Source organism: Aquarana catesbeiana, linkage group LG04 (assembly GCF_042186555.1).
Source record: "Aquarana catesbeiana isolate 2022-GZ linkage group LG04, ASM4218655v1, whole genome shotgun sequence".
Classification (NCBI taxonomy): domain Eukaryota; kingdom Metazoa; phylum Chordata; class Amphibia; order Anura; family Ranidae; genus Aquarana; species Aquarana catesbeiana.
In genome coordinates, this window is record NC_133327.1 from 179,237,901 (window position 1) to 179,264,885 (window position 26,985).

A 26,985-nucleotide genomic window follows, 5' to 3' on the forward strand; every position below is an offset into this window, starting at 1 on the left:
TAGAAAATGGTGGCAACAGGGTAATTGTGATTATAGCGATGCCCAAAACAATGAAGAATACATAAGTTATCTGTTAAACTTACCTGCTCTGTGCAGTGGCTTTGCACAAAGCAGCCCAAATCCTCCTCTTCTCAAGTCCACCGCGTTGCATGCCATTGCTGAGCCTATCATCTACTAGGACCCCCAGGTCCTTTTCCATCCTAGATTCCCCCAGAGGTTCTCCCCCAGTGTATAGATTGCATTCATATTTTTGCCACCAAAATGCATTATTTTACATTTTTCTACATTGAACCTCATTTGTCATGTAGTTGCCCACCCCATTCATTTGTTCAGATCTTTTTGCAAGGTTTCCACATCCTGCGGAGAAGTTTTTGCCCTGCTTAGCTTAATATCATCCGCAAATACAGAGATTGAACTGTTCCCCTCAAGGTCGTTTATGAAGAAATTAAATAGGATTGGTCCCAGCAGAGAACCCTGGGGGACCCCACTACCTACCCCTGACCATTCTGAGTACTCCCCATTTATCACCACCCTCTGAACTCACCCTTGTAGCCAGTTTTCAATCCATGCACTCACCCTATGGTCCATGCCAACGGACCTTATTTTGTACAGTAAACGTTTATGGGGAACTGTGTCAAATGCTTTTGCAAAAGTCAGATACACCACGCCTACGGGCCTTCCTTTATCTAGATGGCAACTCGCCTCCTCATAGAAGGTTAATAGATTGGTTTGGCAAGAACGATTCTTCATGAATCCATGCTGATTACTGCTAATGATACCGTTCTCATTACTAAAATCTTGTATGTAGTCCCTTATCCCCTCCAAGAGTTTACATACTATTGATGTTAGGCTAACTGGTCTGTAATTCCCAGGGATGTATTTTTGGCCCTTTTTAAATATTGGTGCTACGTTGGCTTTTCTCCAATCAGCTGGTACCATTCCAGTCAGTAGACTGTCAGTAAAAATTAAGAACAATAGTCTGGCAATTATTTGACTGAGTTCGCTAAGTACCCTCGGGTGCAAGCCATCTGGTCCCGGTGATTTATTAATGTTAAGTTTCCCAAGTCTAATTTTAAATCTGTCCTCTGTTAACCATGGAAGTGCTTCCTGTGATGTGTCATGAGGATAAACACTGCAGTTTTGTTTACTGAAGCCCCCCGATTCCCTCGTGAAGACTGAGGAAAAGAATACATTCAATACCTTTGCCATCTCCCCACTCTTTGTAACCAGATATCCTTCCTCATTCTTTGAGGCCAGTATGGTCTGTGCTCCCTTTTTTACTGTTTACATACTTAAAGAATTTCTTGGGATTTTTTTTGCTCTCCTCCGCTATGTGTCTTTCATGTTCTATCTTAGCCGTCCTTATTGCACCCTTACATTTCTTGTTGCATTCTTTATAAAGTCTAAATGCTGATGATGATCCCTCGACCTTGTATTTTTTGAAGGCCGCCTTCTTTGCTTTTATGTGCATTTTTACTTTCGAGTTAAGCTATCCAGGACTTTTGTTTGCTGTTTTAAATTTATTACCTAATGGGATGCATTGGCTAATGCCCTTCTTGTTTAATATGCCCTTAAAGCAAACCCATCTATCCTCCGTGTTCTTTGTTCCTAAGATTTTATCCCAATTTATGCCTTCTAGCCAGGCTCGTAGTTTAGGGAAGTTGGCTCTTTTGAAATTCAGTATCTTTGTATTCCCCTTATATTTCCTATTTGTGTGATTTATACTGAAGCCAATTGACCTGTAATCGCTGTTACCTAAATTGCCCCATATTTCCACATCCGTGATCAGGTCTGTATTGTTGGTAATCAGTAGATCCAGTAACGCTTTATTTCTAGTTGGTGCGTCTACCATCTGACCCATAAAATTGTCCTGCAAGACCTTTAGTAACTGGCGAGCCTTAGATGAATGCGTGGTTCCCTCCGCCCAGTCTGTCTGGATAGTTAAAATCCCCCATTATGATAACACTTTCCATACTTGCTGCTAATCCAAATTGTGATAGATCTGTCTCCCCTTCCTTCCTCAGATTTGGGGGCCTATAGCATACTCCCAGTATTTTCCTCTTAGCTTCATCCCTTTGGAGCTCCACCCATAAGGATTTTACCTCCTCCCTAGCTCCCTTAGTGATGTCATCTCTCACATTCACTTGTACATTATTCTTGATATATAGGCATACCCCTCCCCATTTTTTACCCTCTCTATCCTTGCCATAAAGGGTATACCCTTGAATGTTTGCCAGCCAATCATGAGAGCTGTTGAACCAGCTCTCTGAAATTCCCACAAAATCCAAATCCTCCTCGTACAACAGTATCTCTAGTTCTCCAATCTTGTCCGCCAGGCTCCTGGCATTGGTGAACATGCCACGTAGTTTAGACCAGCCGCATAGTCTCCTCTTATTGGGTGTTCTGAGATTGCAACTAGGACTTGCTACTGTACTTACCTTGGGTTTATGTGCTTTGGTCAACCTACCACTAATGCCCCCAATACTATCCTCTGGAATATGTTCCACGCTGACTATCTCTACCTCTAGACCCTCCCCCCATCGCCTAGTTTAAAAACCCCTCTAACTTTTTAGCCATCTTCGTTCCCAGCTGATCTGCACCCTCCTCATTTAGGTGCAGTCCGTACCTTCTATAGTACCGGTTATTGACTGAGAAGTCTACCCAGTCCTCCAGGAACCCAAACCCCTCCTCCTATTATCATGCTCCTTGCACCACAGTACACCTGATTGGCCCTTGTTCTGCTTATCCCTCCCCCAATCTGGGATCTGCTGTACAGGGGCTGCCAGCGGATAGCAAATAAAATTCCGGTACTTTTACTGCTTGGATTCCCTTCATTCCTCGTATTTAGACCAGTGTATATTAAATGAAGATATTTAAAACACAGCATGGTGTAGCAAGTCAAGAATTTTAATTTTAAATGTTTTACCAAAATATTCTCCACGTGCATAAATACTGAAATGTTTATAATATAATGTTGGTGTGGATATTGCAATGAACAAGGGAGTCTTATCTACATCTGTTTTTTTAAAAAGTGGTTTTGATCTAATGATAAAGGTGACCCGAAATTCTGTTATGTGGTGACTTCTGAAGTTCTGATAGGATGACATGTTGTGTTTTTTTCTATTCGTGGATCTAGAATGCGTTCACCCCAGCTTCCTGTTAAAGTGTGAGTTTTTTTATCTATTAGGAGGGAAGGTTACTGGTGAGGCATCTTGGAGTAATTTTTTTTGGTAACATATATTTCTCATTCGTTCATTGACAGACATAGCCTTCTTTATTCAGAACCATAGGGTTATATCGCCCCCTACAGGAGTAGGGCACTAGGCAGAAAAAAGACTTGGCTGCGCCCATGGGCAGTCCTAGGTGATATACACCCCCCTCTCTGCTATAGGCCTTCAGTTTTTTTTCTGCCTAGTCAGGAGTAAGGACCTAGTTCCCTGCTGGGATCTCTAGTCCTGGCAATTTTTATTTTTGTTTTGATGTTTTTCCTTGATTTTTCCAGTGAGATCTACAATCAACTGCCGGGCTGGGCGACGGGCTGGACATTCGATCCAGTGTTAACCCCGGTCTGGCAGCAAGCGCTTGCAGACTGCAGCTACGCACTAGGTCGGCCGCGACATAGCCCCGCTGGACGGGGGCTGGCCCTGCAAGTTAAACGTCTTGCGAGGTCGCATACGTCCAGGTCTCGGCTTGAGTCGCAGTGTCCCTCATGGCCAACAGCCCCCACTTCGGTGGCGAGGAGGTTCTATATGGAGCGGTGCCCCACTTGGTCCTGGTATGGTGAGTAAATGTCCCCCTCTCCCCTTTGGGATTTTTGTGTGGCGGACGCGGGCCCCTCCCCGGTTCGATCGGTCCTGTGGGTTCCCCTCTGTCTCTGCACCCACTTTTCCTGGCCCTGGAGGGCCCTTGGTAACCCCCCTTTCCCCCTCCATATGGGGTAGTGTGCCTTGGTGGATCCTGGGGGACGGGTTGAGTGCTGAGGGTGTGCACCGCAAGGTGCGGTGCTTACCGAGGGGGGGGGGGGGGCGCACTAGGTCCAATGCCCAGATCCTCTCTCGCTCTCATCCTGGGAGGCTACGGGGTTCTCACCTGCATCTGTGGTAGCCTTGTCTAACTCGGCCAGTGGCCATTTTGCCGTAGCCTGCGTCCTTTCCCCTAGTGCCTGATGACCTTGATATTGGCATAGGCAACGGCCGCCATCACTGTGTAGCCCAGGACCACGTTTTCAGCAGGCGGAAGCTCCTCCTTTTAACCCAGCGCTGACTCCTGTGTTTTCTTTTTCTTCTGAAGCCACGTGTGTGCGGGTTTACACCTGAGGCAGCAAGCGCTACACTGATGGGGTGGTGACTCTGGGGGATCCCTCCTCTCTCTGCTATGGGGTGTCCTGGTGATCCAGTACCGCTACCGGCATGGGGGGTGTACCATTGCAGTGGTCATTCTTGATGTGGGGGTCTCCTTCCTTTTTTTTTTTTTTTCTCTTTCCTATGGCGTCTCAGGAGCATGTTTCCCCACCTGACCCCCTATCAGAGGCTGCAGGTCCCTCTTGGTCCCAGCCATCCGTTGACGCACTGACGGCGGCCCTGGAGTCCTTTGGGCCCGGGTGGAGGTGGCTTTTGGGCGGCGGACTAGCAAGACGCGTCCCCTGCCTTCCCCTGCTTCATCAGTCTCGTCAGATCCTGAATCTGATTTGGCTGTCGTGGACGGGGCCCACCCTGCCGGGTCTGCGGCCGCGCTCCTAGATATTTCGGACAGTGAGGATGATTCCTTTACCCTGGTGGCTGCGCATGAGAAAGCGCTGGTGGACGCACTGATTGCGTCTGTGCAGGGAATCTTAAAAATGGAGGATGCAGCTGCGGTGGAGGTGCCGGTCCCTTTTGGCACTCACAAGCTGCCTCGCGCAGCAAAAGTGTTCCCTTATCCCTCCTTTTTTGACAATTTTGGCTATAAAGAATCAGAGTGTCCAAAATGTCCCTTTGTGATCCAAAAGTGCTTCGCTGTGCGTTATCTCTTTGAGAGTCTTTTTCCAAAAGTGGACGACTCCACCTGTGGTGGATCCCCCGGTTTCTCGGCTGAACAAAACCACCATGATTCCGGTTGAGGACTCTCCGACCTTTAAAGATCCGGCTGACAGGAAGGCAGAGTCTCTGCACCATGTTCACTATTGCGGGTTCGGCACTTCGGCCGGTCTTGGCTATTGCCCTGGTGTCTCAAATGCTGACAGAGTGGGCGAAGCTGTTGCGCCGTGACCTGGAGGATAACCAGTTTCCTCTTGCCTTCACTGAATTAACAGACCAACTAGTCCAGGGGCTGCAGTTTGTCTGCGATGCCTCTTTGGACGCAGCTCCCTTGCTTTCTAAGCTGTCTGTTTCAGCAGTAGTGCTTGGGCGGGTATTGTGGCTGAAGTGTTTGGACTGCGAACCAAGCCTCTTAAAAAAAAAAAAAAAAAAAAAAAAAAAAGCACTAGCTGATTGGCCTTTTCAAGGCGATCGTTTGGGGCCACTCTGGATGATATTAAGAGTACTTTTCTTCCACCACAGTCAAAGAAGGGGAAGGAGCCAAGTTGCAAGCGTGGGCCTTCTCGACGCACAAAGTTTTTTGTCCCTTGGGGTCCACTGACAAAGGCTTCAAGGCTTTCCAGCCCCCCTCGGGAGGATCCAAGCGACCCTGGTAAGGCAAAATGAGAGCGGGTTTCTCCAAACCCACAGATAAGACTCCTTCGACATGAAGAGGCACCCTCACCTGCAGTCCGGGTGGGGGGATGTCTTTGGTGGTTTCCAGGCCCGTGGACCTCTGATAAAGTGATTCTGTCTGGTTATAGGATAGAGTTCCAGACTTGTCCCCCAAGCAAATTTTTTTTTCTGTCCAATCTGCATCTGTCTCCAGACCGCTTGTTTGCCCTCTGGGGCGCAGTGCAAGGCCTATTGCTCCAAGGGGCGATCATCCTGGTTCGGGTGTCGGAACGTTTCCAGGGCTTTTATTCAAACTTTACGATCCCCAAAAATGAGGGTACTATACGTCCGATTCACGACCTCAAGGCCCTGAACCGCTATGTGCGGGTGCGGAAGTTCAGAATGGAGTCAATTTGCTCTGTGGTGGCATCTCTTCATCAGGGGGACTTTCTTGCCTCCATCGACATCAAGTATGCCTACCTGCACATTACCATTTGTGCACAGCACCAGCGGTTCCTCCGCTTTGCTGTGGGAGAGCAGCTTTATCAGTTTGCGGCGTTACCCTTTGGTCTCGCCTCCGCTTTTAGGTCTTCACCAAAGTGTTGGCCCTGGTTCTAGTGCTGCTGCGCCAGCGGGGAATTGCTGTTCTGGGCTAACTGGACGACCTTCTGCTGCAAGCAGTCCCCAGTGACCCTGAGGGGCGACGTGGAGTTCACTGTTCAGAATATGGCAGATTTTGGGTGGCTGATTAAATTATCAAAAGTCTGCGTTGATTTATGTTTGGAAATTGGTTCATCTGGGTCTGACTCTGGATTCTGCTCGGGCCAGAGTGGTCCTTCCGCAGGACAAATGCCAGAAATTACAGACGGCAACTGGCTTACTGCTGTCCAGCAGGTGGGTCTTCCTGCAGACTTGCGAGTGCAGGGTCTGATGGTGTCTACATTCGAGGCGGTCCTGTTCGCTCAGTTCCATACGAGTCCCCTGCAAAAGGAGATCTTGTTAAAATGGGACGAGTGTTCCGAGTCTCTGGACAGTCAGATTCGGCTGCGTCAAAGAACCAAAGGGTTCCTGATCTGGTGGCTTCGTTCCCCGGCTCTTCAGCAGGGGAAATCCCTTCTCTCTCTGTACTGGACGGTGGTCACCACCGATGCCAGTCTGTCTGGGTGGGGAGGAGTCCTGGGCCTGAGCTCAGCTCAGGGTCACTGGACGCTAGAGGAATCCAGGCTACCCATCAACATTTGGAACTCCGGGCAATCAGACTATGTCTGGATCATTGGACGGATCGAATTCAGGGGCTCCCGATACGGATGCAGTGAGATGATGCCATGGTGGTGACCTTTGTCAACCACCAGAGAGGGACAAGGAGTGTGTTAGCCGCCTTGGAAGTAGCTGGCATTCTACGGTGGGCAGAGCGTTTCGTCCCGGCCATCTCCGCCATTCACATTCTTGGGGTGGACAACTGGCAGGCAGATTACCTCAGTCACCATGTATTGGACCTTCATCAGGAGGATTTTCAACAGATCTGTCTACGCTGGGGATCTCCAGAGGTAGGTCTGATGGCATCCCTAATCAACAGGAAGGTGCAGAGGTTTGTGGCCAGGTCTCGGGACCCTCTTTCGGAAGCCTCAGACGCTCTGTGGGGCCAGTATCGTCTGATCTACGCCTTTCCTCCTCAAACTTCTGCCGCGACTGTTGCACAGGATCGAGGCCGAAGGAATTCCGGTCATTCTAGTGGCCCCGGACTGGCCTTGTCGGTCCTAGTATGCCGACCTGGTGCGTCTGGTCGCAGGCGCCCCCTAGCGGCTGCCTCCCAGGGAGGATCTGCTATCCCAAGGGCCGATCTTCCACCCTGCTTTACCGTCGCTGGCTTTAACGGCATGGCTGTTGATAGCCAGGTGTTGAAGGATAGGGGATTATCTGCATCTGTGATTCCGACACTACTCAAAGCTAGGAAGTCTATCCAGGAAGGTATATCATCGGACGTTGAAAGCATACATTTCATGGTCTGAGTCAGTGGTGTTTCACCCACGTTCCTCCTTCGGTGGCTCGAATTTTTACTTTTCTTCAGAGGGGCGTTGAAAAGAATTTGGCCTTGAGTACTGTCAAGGGCCAGGTGTCCGCCTTGGCGGTTTTCTTTCAACGCTTCGCATTCCCTTGTGTGTACCTTCATTCGGGGATTGCGACATGTGGTTCCACCAGTGCAATCTCCCTTGCCACCGTGGGACTTGAATCTGGTACTTTTGGTTCTACAGAAGCCTCTGTTTGAAAATATTCGAGAAATTCCCCTGCTCACGCTATCACAGAAGGTGGCCTTCTTGGTGGCTATTACTTCTGCTCGCAGGGTGACGGAGTTGGCGGTGCTATCCTGTCACACGCCCTACCTGGACAAGGTGGTGCTTCGTCCTTGTCCTTCATACCTTCCAAAGGTTGTCTCTAATTTCCATTTAAATGAAGACATTGTGTTGTCTTCTCTGTGTCCCAGGCCGCAACATCCGAGGGAATTTCCTTTGCACACCTTAGATGTGGTACGGGCAATCGGGGTGTACTTGGCGGCCACGGAGTCCTTTTGGAAGTCGAACTCCCTGTTCGTGATCACGAATGGACCAAAGAAGGGGCTAGCTGCTTCCTTGGCGACCATTTCTAGATGGATCAGACAGACGGCGACTCAGGCCTATTCTATCAAGGGTCGGGTTCCTCTCTTCCCAATGAAGGCACACTCTACTCGAGCACTGAGTGCCTCCTGGGCCTTCCATCATCAAATGTCAGTGACGCAAGTTTGCAAGGCGGCCACCTGGTCGTCGGTGCATACTTTCACAAAATTTTACAAGATTGATGTGCTGTCATCTGCGGATCCTTTTTTTGGCCACAAGGTTCTCCAGACTGGGGTCCAGAGGGTTTTTGTGTTTTTTTTTTTTTTTTTTGTTTTTTTTTTTCCCTATGGTTCTGAATAAAGAAGGCTGTGTCTGTCAATGAACGAATGAGAAAATAGAATTTTTGACTTGCCGTAAAATCCGTTTCTCTGAGTTCATTTACAGACACAGCACCCGCCCCTCTATGGAGTTGTTAATACTTCTAGTACTGCTTGTTACTTAACTGAAGGCCTATAGCAGAGAGGGGGTGTATATCACCTAGGACTCAGAGAAACTGATTTTTAGGTAAGTCAAAAATCCTATTTTTTTTTTTTCTCACTTTCAGACTCAATATTTAGAATTGCCTGTCTTTTTACTACCTTATGTAGAGCGGTAAATTGTATTATTCATACACATTTGAAAATTTGATGAGTGTCACTAAACATCATTAAAAAAACTATCAAATGCTGTTCATACTCACTATGAGATTAGTTTTCTGTATTCTACAAAAAACCTAGTTGATTCTGCTGCTCGCCATCGCCACGTACTGTTCATGTCCTCAATTCAGAGTCACACATGTGGGCATATGCATAGTGGTAAATTTACAGCCCATTCCTCCTCCATGCCCAGTAACCAGCTAAGCGCAATGGGAGTTGGATATTACATGTAGATTGATGGAGGCTTCACCTCACTTTTATTCTAAGACATAGGCTGGAGGTGAGTGACACAGCCTGTGTCTGGCAGAAGACTGCCCACGCCATGTTGCTACCATGAAATAATAAAGGTTTAATTTCAAATATATATTTGTATGCCAATTTAAAACCATATATTGATATTGGGCAGCACAGTGGTGTAGTGGGTAGCACACTCACCTAGCAGTAAGAAGGGTCGCTGGTTCGAATCCCAACCACGGCACTACCTGCCTGGAGTTTGCATGTTCTCCCTGTGTCTGCGTGGGTTTCCTCCAGGTACTCCGGTTTCCTCCCACACCCCAAAGACATGCTGGTAGGTTAATTGGATCCTGTTTAAATTGTCCCTAGTATGTATGAATGTGAGTTTAGGGACTTTAGATTGTAAGCTCCTTGAGGGTGTAGGGACTGATGTGAATGTACAATGTATATGTAAAGTGCTGCATAAATTGACGGCGCTATATAAGTACCTGAAATAAATAAATATTATTTATTTTACTCTGTATTCCAAAGGCTGTTTTTTTATTTATTTTGAACATATGACTAGCAGCAGGGGACTAGAAATGTCTAAAAATGTGAAAACCCTTAATCTCTGAAATAGTTTTTTGTAGAACAGCCAACTTTGTGCAATAGAATGTTGGTTAAAAGTCATCATCGCAGTGCAGGGTTGTTGAAAGCTCAATAGCCTGGGTGGTCAAACAGATTGTCTAAGGCCAAATGTTAACATGAACTGATGTTCACATCGCAGTGACTGCTTCCGTGCTCTCTGTCACGACTTTCATAATGTCTGGCAGCAAGATGCTTATATACTTCCTGGCTATAGTTTGGGAGAGGAATCCTCATTTAGTGCTGGGTGAGAAGTGTATCAGCAGCTTAGTGACTCATTCTAGTTGTATCTCAGAACTCGCAAGCATCATCACTGCTGTGACCGTGACAGTTTCTGCTGCTTTCCTTTTCAACACAGTCTGCATTTAGGACTATGATTGTGTGTCTGTGCAGTCTTTCTGGGGCAGGGTTATTTCTGCACACATAGTGACTTTCCACGTGTTATTGCCCAGACCGGCTGCTAGCTCATTATGCAGTAGGATAATGGGGATATACCTAACCTTCAATACCAAACCATGTAGAAACTGGGAGGTTTTAGGCAGCACTAAACCTTGGTTATTCTGCAGTATCAGATATGCATGTTCTCTTTTGGGGTCAGATGTGATTGAAAACACGTGTTTTTCCACTTGTTTAGTATGCAATGCAGTTTTGAATCTCCATTTAACCAATTTAAAAATCTATTGTCCATATCCACCAGTGGTTTGAGTTTGCCTATACGCAAACATGGTATTCGGAAGCAGTGGCTATGCTCCACATCTCCAGGTTTCCTTCCCTTAGGCTCCACTCACACTGGGAGATGCAAATGAGCGTGTTTCTGCGCATCGTGTTTAGGAAAACTCTTTCATTTCAATGGGAATCCCCTATGCACAAGAAATGTGTAAAAAAATAAATACATAAATAAAATAAAAAAGTTAAATAGTGGCATTTTGTACTGTGGTACCATGCGTTTTAGCATGCACAGATGTATGGGGGTGCCATTAGGAAGTAATTGTACAGCTGTGTCTGCAAAGGGGCAGCACGTTTTTGTGCATTGAGGAAAAATGTGTAATTTTACGTGCATTCCTATAATACACTGTTGTGAGCAGTGCCTTGTACTATATTACAAGAGCCAATTGGCCTGGCCAAATAGCATTAGATGACTTAATAAGCATAACAGGTGGTTTAGACTTCAGCCCATCCTTTTTTTTTTTTTCCCCCAGTCACCAGAGTACCTGAAAAGAGATTGGTCTGGTCTGGTTGCTGAGAGAATTCGCAAGATTTTAAAATATCTGTGTAATGAGGAGCAGTTCTGATATTTGGAGGTGATTGTTTGCTAGTGAATACCTTAAGTGCCGGTTCACACAGGGGCGACTTGTCAGGCGACCTAGCCGCCTGACAAGTCGCCTCCCGTTCTTTACAATGGAACCGTTCTAATAGGAGCGACGCAAGTCGCTCGGACTTAGAAAAAGGTTCCTGTACTACTTCGGGGGCGACTTGCATAGACTTCTATACAGAAGTCGTTTTGCAAGTCGCCGCAGAAGTCGTTTGCAGGTCGCCTCGCTGAGGCGACCTGCAAGTCGTGCCGCCCCTGTGTGAACCGGGGCTAATAGTCTAATCTTCACCTATTCATTGCAAAAGAAAAAAAATTAAAATAATGGAAGTAAAGGGCTTTATTTAAAAAAAAAAAAATCTGTTATGCTGCTTACACACGACCGGACTTTCTGTCAGAGTAGACTCTGACGGTCTTTCCGACGGAGTTCCGCTGAAACAGACTTGCCTACACACGATCACACCAAAGTCCGTTCGTTTAGAACGCGATGACGTACAACGGGACTAGAAAAAGGAAGTTCAGTAGCCAATAGCTGCTCTGTCGTTTTTGGTCCATCAGACTAGCATACAGACGAACGGTTTTCCCGATAGGAATTGAATCCGTCGGAAAGATTTGAAATGTGTTCTAGGTCTGTCATAATTTTAGAAAAAGAAAAAGTCCGGTGAAGCCCACACACGATCGGAATGTCCGACGGAATGATTCCGTCTGACTTTTTCTGCCAGAAAGTCCGTTCGTGTGTACACGGCATTACTTTTTGTACAGTTACATAGTTGGGTTGAAAAAAAGACACAAGTCCATCTAGTTTAAAAAAAAAATCATACAATCCTTCACCCACAGTTGATCCAGAGATGGGCAAAAAAACCCCAGCAAAGCATGAACCTATTTGCTGCAGAGGCAATTGGATATTCCCTGGATCAACTTTTTTTTTAGGCAAGAATCCAGGCCTTTGCTTAAAAAAAAAAAAAAAAAAAAAATCTACTGAGCTGTCCAGAACCACCTCCTGGAGGGAGTCTATTCATTTTCACAGCTCTTACTGTGAAGAATGCTTTCCGTATTTGGAGATTAAATCTCTTTTCCTCCATAAGTAAAGAGTGCCCCTTTTGTCCTCTGTGATGACCTAAAAGTGAATAACAACACCAAGTTCACTAAATCGACCACTTCTGTATTTATATATGTTGATCATATAACCCCTTAATCTCCTCTTCTCAAGAGAGAATAAATTCAGTTCCTCTAATCTTCCCTCATAGCTGAGCTCCTCCATGCCTCTTATCAGTTTGGTTGCCCTTCTCTGTACTTTCTCCAGTTCCCCAATATCCTCTTTGAGAACTGGTGCCCGAAGCTGAACTGCATATTCCAGATGAGGTCTTACTAATGATTTGTACAGGGTACTGTATTTTTACTGCCTCGTTGGTGTATAATCCTTTCACACATCTGGCTTAAAATATCAGTAGCTAGGAGACTGGGTAGAAGTAATGAAATTTGGGATAGATTCTAGTTAGGACCTACACCTTTTGAGGTCGATTTACTAAATGCAAATATACTGTGCATTGCAAGTGCAGTTGCTCTATATCCGAGGGAAAGCTCTGCTGATTTTCTATTATCCAATCATGTGCAAGCAAAAATGCAGTTTTTTTTTTTCCTTGCATGTGATTGAGTATTCTTCGCAAAGTAAAGCTTTATCTCTTTTTCTAAGCTCTGGAGCAAGTGCACTTGCAGTGCACAGTATATTTGTCTGTTAGTAAAACAACCCAGTTGTGTACATAAGCAAGTAGAATTTTTTTTATTTTTTTCTGCCAGTGATATTTTTTTAGAAGCTGATTGGTCATGGCCCACATAAACCTAATTCATTCATAAGTCATAATTTCATTTAGTTTATGTCTGGGTTATTTCCACATTCTAATTCTCCAGAACTGGGCTCTGTTTACATGGTAGCATTGTACTTCCTTTCTACTACATGTGTCTGCTGGCTCATGTCCGTTTTATGTTGCAAAGTATGTTGCATTCTCCCCCTTTCTAGTATACTGGATATATAACCACTGGGGAAAAAATGTACCTAATCTTTACTAGAACTGTTATAGCCTATTTTTAAAATTATAGATAGAGGATTGCTGGTCCTTTCCTTTTACAAACTTATTTCTTTCCAGTGATCAATCATTTGTTATCGGCTTTGTGGTGCCAAACCAGAAGGAGCTCTTAAAGCTGGCTGAGCAGAAGAAAGTTATAGGAAGTTTTGAATCTCTTTGCAATAATCCAACAATGGAGAAAGAAGTCCTTAGAGCGTTGGCAGAATCTCCTGCAGCAGGTAAGCAGATATTACTTCTCTAGGCTTTATGCAGAGGCAATCTGACGTTCTGCTATAAATTGATTAGCTCATCAGCCCAGTTTAGGAGCCAACTAGCAATTATTCAAAACAAGCTGTATTGTGCTGCAGGGACTTCCTGCTATACAACCCCTCACACTTCCAGTTAGCGTTAAGGTATTACTAGTGTCAATGGGTTATGGACCTCTTCTCTGTTGGGAGAAGCCTATCTTCTATTAAAGTCCCAGCCCCCCCCCTGGCTGCACCAATGCCACTCTGGCTCCTTCTGCAAGGTCTGTATTGTTGGACTCCTTGGCACATGGACAGGTTTGTCACCAGGTCCAGGAACCCCCAGGCCTTCAAAGTGGTCACTCTGGTGATGCAGCATTTAGAGAGAAGATATTCTGGTAATTCTTAGTGGTTCTAAGGCAGAAGGCAATCTGTGCATTAGTGTAAAAAACTATCTGCATGAACCCCCCCCCAAATAATTACCTGAGCTTGTTCTGAATCCAGTGAAGTGCACAATAGCAGCATCTCTCACGTCTCTCTTTCTCTCCTTGTTGGACAAAGAGGAAGCAGTGGGAACCATTGATTCCTACTGCTGTCAATCACAGCCAGTGAGGCAAGAGTGTGGGACAGGGCTTAGCTGCTCTGTCTATGGAGACGCACATAGCCAGCTTGGGAATGAGCATGCACGAGTGCCCAAATAGCAAGCAGCTTGCTATGGGGGCACTCGCCCGTGGGAGAAGTCCAGAGCGCCAGCAGGAGACCCGAAAAGAGGAGGATCAGAGCTGCTCTGTGCAAAACAATTGCACAGAGTAGGTAAATATAACATTTATATAAACATTTACACTTTATTGCACCAAATTGGCCTAGGAAGAGGTGGCATTTAGACATAAGCTCTTGGCAGATGCTTCACGCGCCCTTTAGGATCATCCAGACCTCCTGTTCCTGCTTTGTGGTCACTGTCTTTAAAGCCATAGTGCAGCCAAAATTACATACCGAAATATAAGCCAAGGGACATAACTTAGTCCATAAGGATGTCTCCTTTGTGCAGATTCCGCTTTGGTTAGTGAAAATCTTCCTCCGTCCTCCCATATCTGTTGAAACCATAGTCCTGAGAAACGGGCCATTAAGATTCAGTCATTCTACTCTCTTGAAGGCTAAGAAGTAGACTTCTTGTAACCTTCCGTCGCACCTGGAAGGCTTGCTCTGCTTGGTGCAAGTCAAGGAAATGACATCCTAGAAGTGCTCTACTCTGTGGGACATAGTCTGTTATTGCTCAGTCTTGTGACCAACAACCTATAAGGCAGTGGTTCTCAACTCCTGTCCTCGGGACCCACTAACAGGCCAGGTTTGCAAGATAACTGAAATACATCACAGGTGATATAATTTGCTGCTCAGTGATTGCAGTATTCTAGTCTGCATCTCCCCAAGGTAATACTTAAATTCTGGCCTGTTAGTGGGTCCTGAGGACCGGAGTTGAGAACCACTGCTATAAGGGATAGCCCCTTGTTGTACCATATCCATAAGATTGCTTTACCTGAGTCTATTACCTCTGCGAGGAGGATCTCTACGTTAGCTGCCCTCCTCTGTTGGGAGCCTTCTTTGTGAAGGACAAGGAGAAAGGTATCTTGGAGGCTAAAAGACTCCTTCCTCCCGAAGGTGGTCTTTGCCTCCCAGCTTAATCGGGATATTGTCCTTCCTTTGTAAGTGCCTGCATTTGACCTTGGTTCTTACACTCACCTTTAGAGCAGAGCTCAAGCTAAGATGGTGAGAAATAGCAAAAGGAGGCTGTCTGGTGTGCTACAGCTCTCATAAGGAGCATGCTAAAAAAGCAGAGTGACGAGGATGAGCTCATTAATGATTTGCTTCTTCAGAATCCACTTACAGGCTGAGCTTGAAATAAGGCCTATAAGTATTAACTGCAGTGGAGAGGTATTGAATCTCCTGCAATGTCATACAGAACTCTACAGTCTGGAAGGGCTGTGGAAATCTCAGGACTGTAGACCAAGAAATGCAAGTCCTTCGGCAGCTAGAACTGCTTCAATATTTCATATGTGTATTTAGTGGTTTGCCTGGAGTTCAGTTTTAACATTGTATGCATGTATATTCAACATTTTACAATATGTAAATAAATGAATCGTTGCATGTGGATTCATTTCTTCCAGCCACCCTTGAGAAGTTTGAGTTGCCAGCAAAGATCCGCCTAGTCGCTGAGCCTTGGACTCCTGAGACTGGATTGGTGACTGATGCCTTTAAATTGAAGCGCAAAGAGCTGAAAAGTCATTACCAGGAAGACATAGAGAGGATGTATGGAGGAAAATAAAGCCCTCCCGCCCAAGCCTTTTCGTCCTTTCAGAACAACTAGTTACTTCCTGTAGTGCTTGCAGATCTGGATCAGCGAATTGGACCAGCAGTCCGCTTACAGCTAGGACCTGAGACCAATGGAAAAGCTTGAATATAACCTACATTGAACTTGTTACCAAACCACAGGGAAAACAACATTTAGAATTTAAAATACATTGCCCATTTGTTTTAGCAGTCAGTAGGGTACTTAAGTCATTCAGTAGGTATTTAAGGCTGTCCTATACCTGTACTTTGATTTTCCTCTGTACATCCTAGTAGTGCTTTTACAAAAAAAAAATTATTTCAAAATGCCTGAACTAGGGCTGTCTGTGCTGTGGAATTCTATAAAATCAGGAACATTCCATAGTGATATCTACCTCTGATTCTGTCCTTCCAGGTGTGTGCCTTTCCACACCACCCTATAGCAGAGGTAAGGCAAATTCAGAGGTGCCCTCATTTAAAGCAGCAGCCACTGTGTTCCAGTTAACTGTACAATAGTTTGTTTCTCCTTTGCCCTTTAAATTTACATGTTACTCCTACTTGAAGCCAACACTCTTAAAGAATATATACAAAGCTGCTCCAGACATTGCCTTGCTTGGATTGTTGGACCTTGCACACTGGGGCTCAGACAATATTGCTGGATGGAAAAAATACTAAAATGAAGAAATCCCATCCATGCAATGGGCAATCGTTCCATGATTTTACCATGAAACAAGTTGGCCTATGATTCGTTTCATTTTTAGGTAACACTTATCCTATATATAGGTTAGAAACAGTTTTTTTTTCTTTTTAAATATATATTACCTTGTCTAAACCCTGCCCTACACATTGCAATCTCCTTTGACAGAAACTGTGTATTGAGATGCATTACTTGATTGGATATAAAATGAATGAAACATTTAAGCAGGCACTTACACTACAGAGTTGTTGGTATACTTTAAGTAGACTGTTCAGAGATTGTAATGTGTATGGTCCGTTTTAAGACTAGCAGTCTTCTTCAAGATGGCTGGAGACTGGGGATAAGCTATGAAAAAACCTTTTGAAGGAAATTTAATGCTAGTCATGGATTGGGGGGCCTTTTTTTTTTTTTTTTTAAACCATGCATCTGACACAAGTCATAGCTTGTATGTGGTTCACATCCTGTAATACTGAAGAGCCGTTTTCATACTATGTTAACCTAACAGTTCATATACAGATTACAGGAAATCTGGCCATACAACCACTTTAATGAATGCAGATGCACAGTTGTGGATCTCTAATCAAAAGAGCAGGGTTATTGCTGACAGATTAGATTTAATATAGCCTTGTCTGTTGTCATTTCTGTATATCTTCGTTACTAATGGAAATATGGCCTTTTTGGCATTGATATCACACAGTAAATTGTCTTTGGTAACGTTTCAAAGAGAACTGATAAAACCCTTGAAGTGGATGAGGGTCCGTTAGTGTTATGAAGTTACAGGTCAGTTTCTTTAGTGGTCAACTTCTGGAAAGGCAATAGAACTGCGATTTGATTGCTTAGCTTTCCCCATAATAAAACGCAGATGTTAATGCCAGTCAATTAAAATGTGTAAAACTATGGAAACCATTTTGTTTCTATACAAGATGTGCTAATATATTTTTCTTACATCACACTACATGTATCTGCATACTGTGTACAGGATAGAATAGAACTCTTTCCTCCTGTCTTGTTGGTGTCTGTGGACTGCTGCTTTAAATACAATCCAAATCTATTCAGAGGAACTGGTGACATGAAACTTAATATGAAGTCTTTGTTAGTCGCTAAGAGCTTTTTAAAATTGGATTCATTTTATAAAACACTCAAACTGATGTTTTCCTTCATATACATTCAGGGTTTTTACACACACACAAAATATTGCAGCATCTTGGCACACTGAAATAGACCAGTGCTGACCCATGCTATGTGTATATTATAGCTGTATTTATCAGGATGTTTGCATCTACAGCCCTGTGCCTTTTCTGGTAGAGTGAGCCTGAGAAGATTTATCAATCTGCTACCATGCAAGGACACAATGTTCTTGGTCATTACTCCTCTGGACCTTTTTTGAACAAGAATCATTTGCTGTACATTTGTATGTAAATTCATTTTTAACTTTAGTATTGTGTGTTTTTAGGAAACAGTCCTTTGTTCTTGGTAGATGCATATGTGTGGCACTCCTCCACACAATGCTTCTGTGTCATGTCAGTTGTCTTCCTTTTTTCTCCTACATAGTGTTAGCTGAGCTCTGTATGCTTGGTGCTACAGGGGGAATGCTAGATTGTGAAATAGGGCATTATTTATTCATCTTTTATTTTATAACCTGCCAATGTTGTTTACTTGCCTCATACCTGTGGAATAAGAGCATATGTATAGTTCATTATCTCATGCTTGTATGATATAGGGTGAGCCTTAAGCAAGCAGTTTTTGTAGAAAGTATAAAATTACCCTTTCAAGCTAGATCTAAAGTCTAGAATTAAACATTGCAGTTCCAAATGATGGCAAGGGGGCAATATAATCAAAAATATAACAGAACACTTCCATTCGAAAGGCAAGTATAAAAAGGATTGGATCAGTGCTTACGTGTTTAAATGGCAAAAAAAAAAAAAAAAAATACGCACACGCATGCATTTAGTAGTCTTCCAGATGCATGTAGGGTGGTTGAATTCCTGAAGCTGTCTCCTCCTTAGCTATAAAGGGGATTATAAAACGCTATCTCTGAATACCTATTTTTTTTTTTCTTCTGACATTTGCAATTGTAAATGTATGCATACAGCATAAAGGAGTTAAAATGTCAATAGTAGAGTATAGGATCACAAAGGTATTCTAGCAAGGCACTGGTTTGGATTAATTTGTTTTATTTTTGTAAACCTTAAAAAAGGTTCCTTTCCTCACCCCTAGTTATTGTATGAAAATAGAGCAGAGACCAGGCGAGGCACCATGTAAAATGTAGTCATGCCCGAGGGAAAAAAAAAAAAAAGTTTCTGCTGCTTTCATAGCCTTACAACTCCTTTCTGCTAGCTTATCCATGCATTAAAGTAATGCAAACATCAGAGGGTCTAGAGGTTGCAGAGTTTATGAAAAAGTCAAGGGGGAGACAGCCTGATAACCTCAATCTCCCAAGATGCATCTAAAAGACAAAAAGCTGACGAGCTCTTTTAGATCATGAAGTACTAATCCAACCTTATTTAACTTATGTCTGTGCAATCGGTTGCATTTTTGGCTATATTAAGCCACCCATGGGGACTGCAGTCTTGCATGTTGACTTTAGTTAGGTATTTTTGATGGTTATATAGTGGGAAAAACCAACATGGAGACCTTCTTGTTACACAAGTAGTTTGTAATGGCTTGGTAGGTGCAACTTTTGATTGGTAGATACACATAGGCTACATGCATGACAAAAACCCCATGCTTTGATATTTTAATATGCCAACTAAACATTACTACTTATCCTTCCAAGTCCATTCAGTATCTCTGCACTCAGATTGGCAGGCTTATTAGCGTTAGTCATACATCAATGGCACATTTATCCTGTTACCATGCATCCCCTAGTTTGTAATAATATCAGGCCAGCATAATACTGCGCCAAACCGTTGTACAGCCAACATGCTGTAAATTAAATTGTATATACTCTCTCTTAAGTTATTTGTTATGTACAGCTTCATTTTCCTTTTAGTAACTCGTCTGTATTTTCAAGTAAATGCAAACTGTTACATTCAGATTTATGTGCTGAAAAACAACCAACCAAAGTCTGTGTAGAATGTCTCCCACCAATGCTTCCTTTTTATGGAACCATTACATTTGAGGTTTATTTTATTGTGTTTTTGTTTTTTTTTCCATACAGACCAAGGTAAACTAGGGCTTGTTAACTATACGTCTTTGTGCTCGTACAGCAGATTATATTGTGTGTCTTTTGCATTTTGGTTCAAGAGCTGCTTCCACATGTGAACAATTGAACTGTCTGAATACTGTACATAAGAACGAGGGGGGGGGGGGGGGGGGGGATTTCCAAATTTTTTGCTAAAAGCATTTTTTTTTAATGTGACTCTTATCTTGGTGCACTGTAGAAAGTAAAGATCAAAATTTAAATATTACATAACTAACTTTAAGTACAGATATGCTTTGAAGTCCCTTTCCCTTCTGAAGTGTTATACTTGTTTCTAAAGTCATCTAGCACACGTTTTCTTCTATGCATGAATGACATACTGCACTCCTATTAAAAGGCCATCCACTGGCGAGACAATAGATTGACGAAAAGCCTTTCCATAGGAGGAAACGGAAATTGTGTCACACATGTATGGAAGAAGAATCGGCTGAAAGACTTTGGAAGTACAATGCACAGCGAACATCTCCAAGCTGGAGGGAGGGGGTTGTTAAGGGTTACTGATACAAGCATTGCTATAGTTCTCACTGCTCTCTCTTTTATGAGTAAAAAAGGGACTCTAACTTGTTGTTCATGCAGGAGAGGTATTCCCAAGTACTATAAGCCCCTTGCTTTATATACACTCTATTACACTACCAATCAGATTCCAACCTGTCTGGGAAGGCTGAATGAAACAGGTACTGTATCAGAGAGAAACCGGAAGATTTATAGCACAGACTTGGTGATGCAGACACATCCAGCAACTAACATGGCACTCTGATTAAAAAATATAATAAAAGGATCAGTTGGCATTCACACCTTTTGCCATGTATTGCAGAGCTTCTTAATTTTGTATATGTATTGTACACTCCTTTTTATTATAACAAATCTGTATAAAGTACCCTGTCAACTGCTGGATGTACATTTCTTGCCCAAAACTTTTAGATGTGTGCCTGTCTTCCAAGTAAAGTTGTGTACATTTTCTAAAATACCACAAGTAACCTAGTCCATTGTATAGAGTAGTTGCTAAACTTTAAAACTAGTATATGCTAATTTACAGACCGGAATGCCCCTTAAAGTAAACCTTGCTATTACCCATGCAGAGCAATGGCTTCACTATAATGCCAGCTACACCAGCTACACACGCTTGCATCCCTTCCCTTCTCTGTACAGGACTTCCTTTCCTTTCTGCATGTCTATAAGAAACTGCAGGAACATGAACAGAAAGAGAAGATCATCAGCTGCAATGGGGGCTTTGACTTGAACCTTTTCCTTTGTCCTCAATGGGCTAAGCACAGGCCTACGTTAAAGTTGTAAAAGTATCCCTGCAGTTACGCTTGTGAAGAATCTGAAAGTCCTGCTTAGTCATACTCATTTTAAAACTTTTTCTACTAAAGATCACCCTCATGCTGTTCCTATTCATTGAACATCTTTTACTATGGACTTTCAGAAAAAGCCCTGAATGCTTGTAAACGTCTGGGTTCTCCATCACTGAGGGACTGATTCTTTTTATGATGTAAGCAGTAGCAAGTATGATTTTCTTCCTTTGGTACATTTTCGTTTCAATATTTTTATTGGAAATTATCACAGAGTAAAGAAATTCCAAGAAATATTACACACATTGCATATTTTCTACAATATGGAATGCATATGAAAAAAAAAATAGCATTGTAACCAAAGAAAGAAAAGAATGTATATAACACCCAGCCTTTGGTACATTTTAACACCGTGTGCTTTTTTTTCCCCACTTTGTACCTGTGATTAAAAATCAATGAAGGGGAGATGCATCAAAATGAACTCATGCTAGAACCCCTTTTGGATGCTGGTTATTGACATTCTGACGGTTTTACGAGTAAACCAGGTGCATAGTCATAACTGCTTACATTTGTGCGTAAGAGTCTTTCCAATTTTTTGCAGTTCATTGGCAGTGTGGAGTGCTTGAATAGATATACTTATAATGATCACTTTTCTCTACACTTTTGGTGTTGGTAATAAACGTTGTTTCATTTAGCTTATAGTTAACACAGGCAGTGACTGTGCATACAAGTTAAAAGCTTGTACTGCCTTCCGTGATCATAGAAGATCAGTGATCTCTATAGCAAAAATGTGTGATAAATGGGGTACACTCTCACTCGTGGACACTATATATGTGCCAGCCCATATGCAGCCCAGTAACCTACACTGTGCAGTTTTGCTGTCTAAACGAACATGCCTTTTGTACACACACTTGTCACTTTAAATGAGGAATTGGATGATATCAGGGTTTAGTAGTAGGAGATATGTGGGTTTTTGCAATGAAATTTTGTCTCAAATATAAAACTTAGCAGTAAACAATATGTGGTGCACTGCAGTCTTTAAGCAGTAAGAACATTTATCATTTAACATCATATGATACATGGCCCTCAATGTTGCATCCCTGTGTTCCAGATTATTTCTTTCCCCAATTTACATCTTTTAATATCTCTAATCTCAAGTAACAGTCCATCCATCCTTAAACTATTTTGGCAGTGCACCTGAAATATAATCTAGTATATTTATTCTTCTATTGTGATATTCTTATGCTTCTATGAAGCAATTCAGTTTTCCTGTCTGCTAAATGGCATTTAGGGTGGCGTCTTAAATTTAAAAAAAAATGAGTCCTTTTGTGGTGTCTTTCTAATAAATCAATAAAACTTTTCTATAGCACACCATCTTCCTAATATTTGTGTACTACATAAATGTGATTTGTTTGAAGCCTTGTTCTGTTGAAGTGTAAACTTTCTCTTGTTAGTAGCTGAGCCCAGGCGCTGGCAGACTTGACAGCGGTATTGTAATGGACAGGTAGGCTGGCGTCTCCTCTACTGGGATTTGAAGCAAATGTCACTTTTGGGTTATGCTGTTTTTCAGTTTATTTATTTGTTACTCTAAATGGTTTGAGGTTTTCAAATAAACTGTGTGAATGGACTTTTTGTGGTCTGTGTCTTCATTTGGGAATTTGTAGCAATGCAGAAACTATTCACTTGAAAGAGCAGAAAATGTCAGTCTTGGCATTAAAGAAAGTTTGTGCTGAGTAGAATACGCACAAACAAGTAGAATGCCATCTGCTCGAAATACTGGTAGCCTGGCTATTATGCTTGCCCTGTAAGAACCTTTTTTTTTTTTTGTTAATGTAAACTTTATTTGAAAAATTTTCATTATACAACATACAAAAGACAAAAAACAAAACACACGAAGCATAAGAACATACAAAAAAGTTTCCACATTGGTTTTGTATGCATTACTTAAGTACACTGGTTAGAGAAGTCAGGGGAGGGGTGGAGAAGGGGGCAAAGGAACATCATGCTTCAACTATGTCATATGAACACTAACAGCAGTTATTCGCCCCTGTCACTCCCCCCTGCTATGGTGCTAACGATGACTCAGACCCCCAAACATGGATAGGGGACTAGATGTAACCAATAAAAAACAAAACAAACAAAAAAACAAAGTAAAATTGAAAAATACCAAACAAATAAACTAAACATATTAATGCGTCACTCCATGCTGGTTTGTTTTTGTTCAGGGATCGGGAGCCCCTACAATTCCAACCCCATCAACAGGAGGGGCTGCCGCATGTGGGGACCCCTGAGAGCCCATTATGACTTTACTTGTATAGTGCATCCAAGTGGCCCATAAAACGTATCATATCGGTCTTTACATTTTGCCATCCATTCCTCTGCAGCCTTGATGTTATTCACTAAGGTAATCCATTCAGTACGTGTAGGGGTTTTTGTTCTCTTCCAGTATATCGGAATTTACCTTCTGGCTGCATTGAGTAAATGAGGCAGTATGGACTTGCAAAACTGGCTGAGAGGAATGGTAGGAACATGCAGCAAGGATTCCAACGGGGAATTGGGAAACTCAAGGTCTAAAATGGCCTTAATCTGGGCCCTTACATCTAACCAGATGGAATGTATCTTATGGCACTCCCAGCAAATGTGGATGAAGGCGCCCCTAAGGCCGCATTCCCTCCAGCAAGCGTCGGATACAGATGGGTATGTCCTGGCAAACTTAGAGGGAACTCTGTACCACCGGTTAAGTACCTTTAAAACTATTTTCCTGCATTTTCATGTCTACCCAAGCACGCATGTGTGAGACGGTAGAGGTGGTCCAGCTGGGTTTAAAGACATGCTGTGAAGGTCTCTCTCCCACTCTCTTATGTATCCAGGCTTCCCTCCACTCTCCAACGACTAGTAGCACATACAGTACTGATATAGTGTGTGGAATAGCAGAGGTAGACATACAGAGCCGTTCAAAGGAAGACGCCGTGCTGGGGGGGAACGGATGTCGTGGGATAGGCTGCAGACAAAGTGTTGGAACTGCCTGGAAGTGTATAACTGTGAGCAGCGGGCAGGTAAGTAAACTCCCAAATATTTTATCGATATCTGGCACCAGGTAAAGCAAAAAGAGGCCTGCAGCTGTGTACGCAAACCCGGGGGCACATTCAGGGACAGGATCTCTGACTTGTTATAATTTATTTTAAAATTGGACAGCTGGTTGAAGTCCTGCAGTTTGGCCATGATATTAGGAAGAGAAATCAGGGGGTCTGAGACATAGAACAGGATGTCATCCGCATAAGCAGATAACTTATGCTCCATCGGCCCCACCATACATAAATCCTTTAATGGCACTGTTAAGGCAGATCTTGTTAAGCAGCGGCTCGAGGGTTAAAGTGAAAATGAGGGGGACAAAGGGCACCCCTGTCACGTCCCGCTGCGGATAGGGAATGAGTCTGATAGTTGCCCATTCACTTTCACCTTGGCTTCTGGGGAACTATAAAGAGAGGATATCCACAACAGCATGTTGGGACCCAGACCAAGTCTGGTCAACACCGTTCGCAGGTAGGTCTAATCCACTTGGTCAAATGCCTTCTCGGCATCAGTGAAAAGCAAAAGACGGGGGGCACGCAGTCTGTGATTTAACCCAATGAACTGGATCACTCTATTGGAATTGTCCCTGGCTTAACTCCCCATAATGAATCCCGTTTGATCAAGGTGTATGACCGCTGGAAGGATCGGTTAAAGTCGGTTGGCCAAAATTTTTACTAATATTTTAATATCGGTGTTCAGCAGCGAGATTGGCCTATAATTCCCAGGGATGGAGTGATCTTTCTCTTCATTGGGGAGAACTGTAATGTCCAGCGATCCAGACCGGCTCTGGGAGGTCCGCTGTGGTGGTGGGGACGGCTTGTGCTTCGGAGGCATGTTTTTATGCCACTTATCCCCCTGGAAAGCTGCTGTGTAGGCGGTATGCTGAGCGGGTCACACAGAGCTCAGGGAAAGCATGTCCTCACTTGTGCATGCTGCGGCCACGCCCCCCTGAAACAAAATCATTTTAGTAATTTATTTTAAAAATGGATATGCAATCATTTTTGTAAATGTAAACTGCTAAATATGTTTTTTCATAAACTATACAGTGCATCTGGAAAGTATTCACATTGCTTCACTTTTTCCACATTTTGTTCCAGCCTTATTCCAAAATGGATTAATTTAATTATTTTCCTCAAAAGTCTACAAACAATATCCCATAATGACAACGTGAAAGAAGTTTGTTTAAAATCTTTGCAAATTTATTAAAAAGGAAAAAACACAAACCCATGTACATAAGTATTCACAGCCTTTGCTCAATACTTTGTGGAAGCACCCCAATTACGGCCTCAAGTCTTTTTTGAGTATCATGCTACAAGCTTGGTAAACCTATTTTTGGGCAGTTTCTCCCATTCTTTTTTGCAGGACATCTTAAGCTCCATCAGGTTAGATGGGGAGCGTTAGTGCACAGCCATTTTCTCTAGTCATCTTCCAGGACGGCACATCTGAGAGATGAGAGGCTCCTCCCTACAGGAAACACAATCAATCGACAGCTGTTTTAAGTCCCCACCCTTCCCCTTGATCCTCAGTTTTTGTGCTTCTCCCTACACAGTGAAACCGTTTGTTTTTTTTCCAAATGAACCGAAGCCTGGGGCTGGTGGTCTCCGCCTGGGAGCCAGACCACAAGCTTGGGAAGCCTCCGGAAGGTCCGGTAGGATATTCTTGTCCTTCCTGGGGGGTCTCCCTATCTTTTTCTCGGGGGGGGGCAGCAATTGGAAGAGCCCCCCTGAGAGCTGAAGGACCCTGGTTACAGTGGTGTACCCAGAACTTCAGGGGCCATGATCCTGCCTCCCCCCCCCCCTTACCTGTCAGGGCGTCCGTTCAGACGGGGTACTGGCCGTCGGTTCTTTCCAGGGGGGGAGCATTCCCCTGACTCCTGGGCCCCTGGTAGCTCGCGTGGGCTGCTGGGGAGGGCGCCGCCTGAACAACCCGCGTTCTTACCCAGGAGAGAAGGCTGAGAGTCAGCAGGAGCAGGCGCCACATCCTCCTTTCGAGGAGGCACCAGTTCACTACAGTGGATGTCTGCCTAAACCATCTCAGATGGGAATGAGGAACGTACGGCATTGCCCCCCCCCCCCCCCATGTGTATATACTGACTGGTACAGTGCAGGACAGCCTAACCTTGCAGCTCCCTACGGGGACAGCAGTTGGGGGGGGGGGGCACTTTGGCGGCTATCCTCCTTGCGTGTGGACCATAAGGATGGAAAAGCAAGCCCGGTGGCTGTGGCAAAAGGGGAAGGCGACAACGGTGAGTACTTTCCTTTACCTTGGGAATTTAGCTGCAAAATCCCCAATCCCAGCCAGATGGTTTCTGGGCATATGAGATCATCTCCCCTAGGGTCTGGAGCGAGTGTGCCTAAACCACCTCAGATGGGAAAGAGGTAGGTAAGGCATTTCTCCCCCTTCCCCCGTGTATATACTGACTCTTGCAGTGCAGGACCTGGGGTCTGCATAACAAAAACCACCAGCCACAGCTCCCTCTTATAGCAGAGACACTGTGGTTATCACAACAGTAGGTTGCCAGCCTCTCCCTACATGCCGGTTGTGGTACAATAGTAGGGGTGAATATAGCAAAGGGGGTGACCTGGTAGAATAAAGAGTTCCTTACTGGCCAGGTATACCACTGAACAAGTTAATAATGGTGCAATGGTTGAAGGATTCAGGAGTAAGCTCCCCTGGTCAGCAGGTGCACTAGGTTATCTGGCCCTATTAGCCCAGCTGCTAGGAATCTGAAGTTGCTCCAAGATGCTTAAAAGCTGACCTAACTTTCAACGATGTGGCAGGGACCAAGGTTCTGTGTGGCACAGTAGGGGTTCCCTTGTGACAGATCCTCCTTTTGGGGGTTGCTTGCTATGGGTAACTTTTCATAAGCTCCAACCTCCCACTCCACCTTTACATTGTGGTCATATTATAGTACAGGAGGTAAGAAAAACCTTTTTGTTGGTTTGGGCTACAGTCCACTCAGTGACAGAT

The 26,985-nt window shown here is 43.9% G+C and overlaps 1 protein-coding gene across 1 annotated transcript in view; it reads left to right on the plus strand.

Moving 5' to 3' along the window:
• The window catches only part of ACSL3 (acyl-CoA synthetase long chain family member 3), a 128,937-nt gene extending 110,257 nt beyond the window's left edge, over window positions 1-18,680 (plus strand). Inside the window, exons 14-15 of the mRNA XM_073625955.1 lie at window positions 13,267-13,424; window positions 15,593-18,680. Coding sequence (XP_073482056.1) covers window positions 13,267-13,424; window positions 15,593-15,750 — 316 coding nt within the window. The 3' untranslated portion in view covers window positions 15,751-18,680. The remainder of the gene's footprint in view (window positions 1-13,266; window positions 13,425-15,592) is intronic.
• Window positions 18,681-26,985: the final 8,305 nt, after the last annotated feature.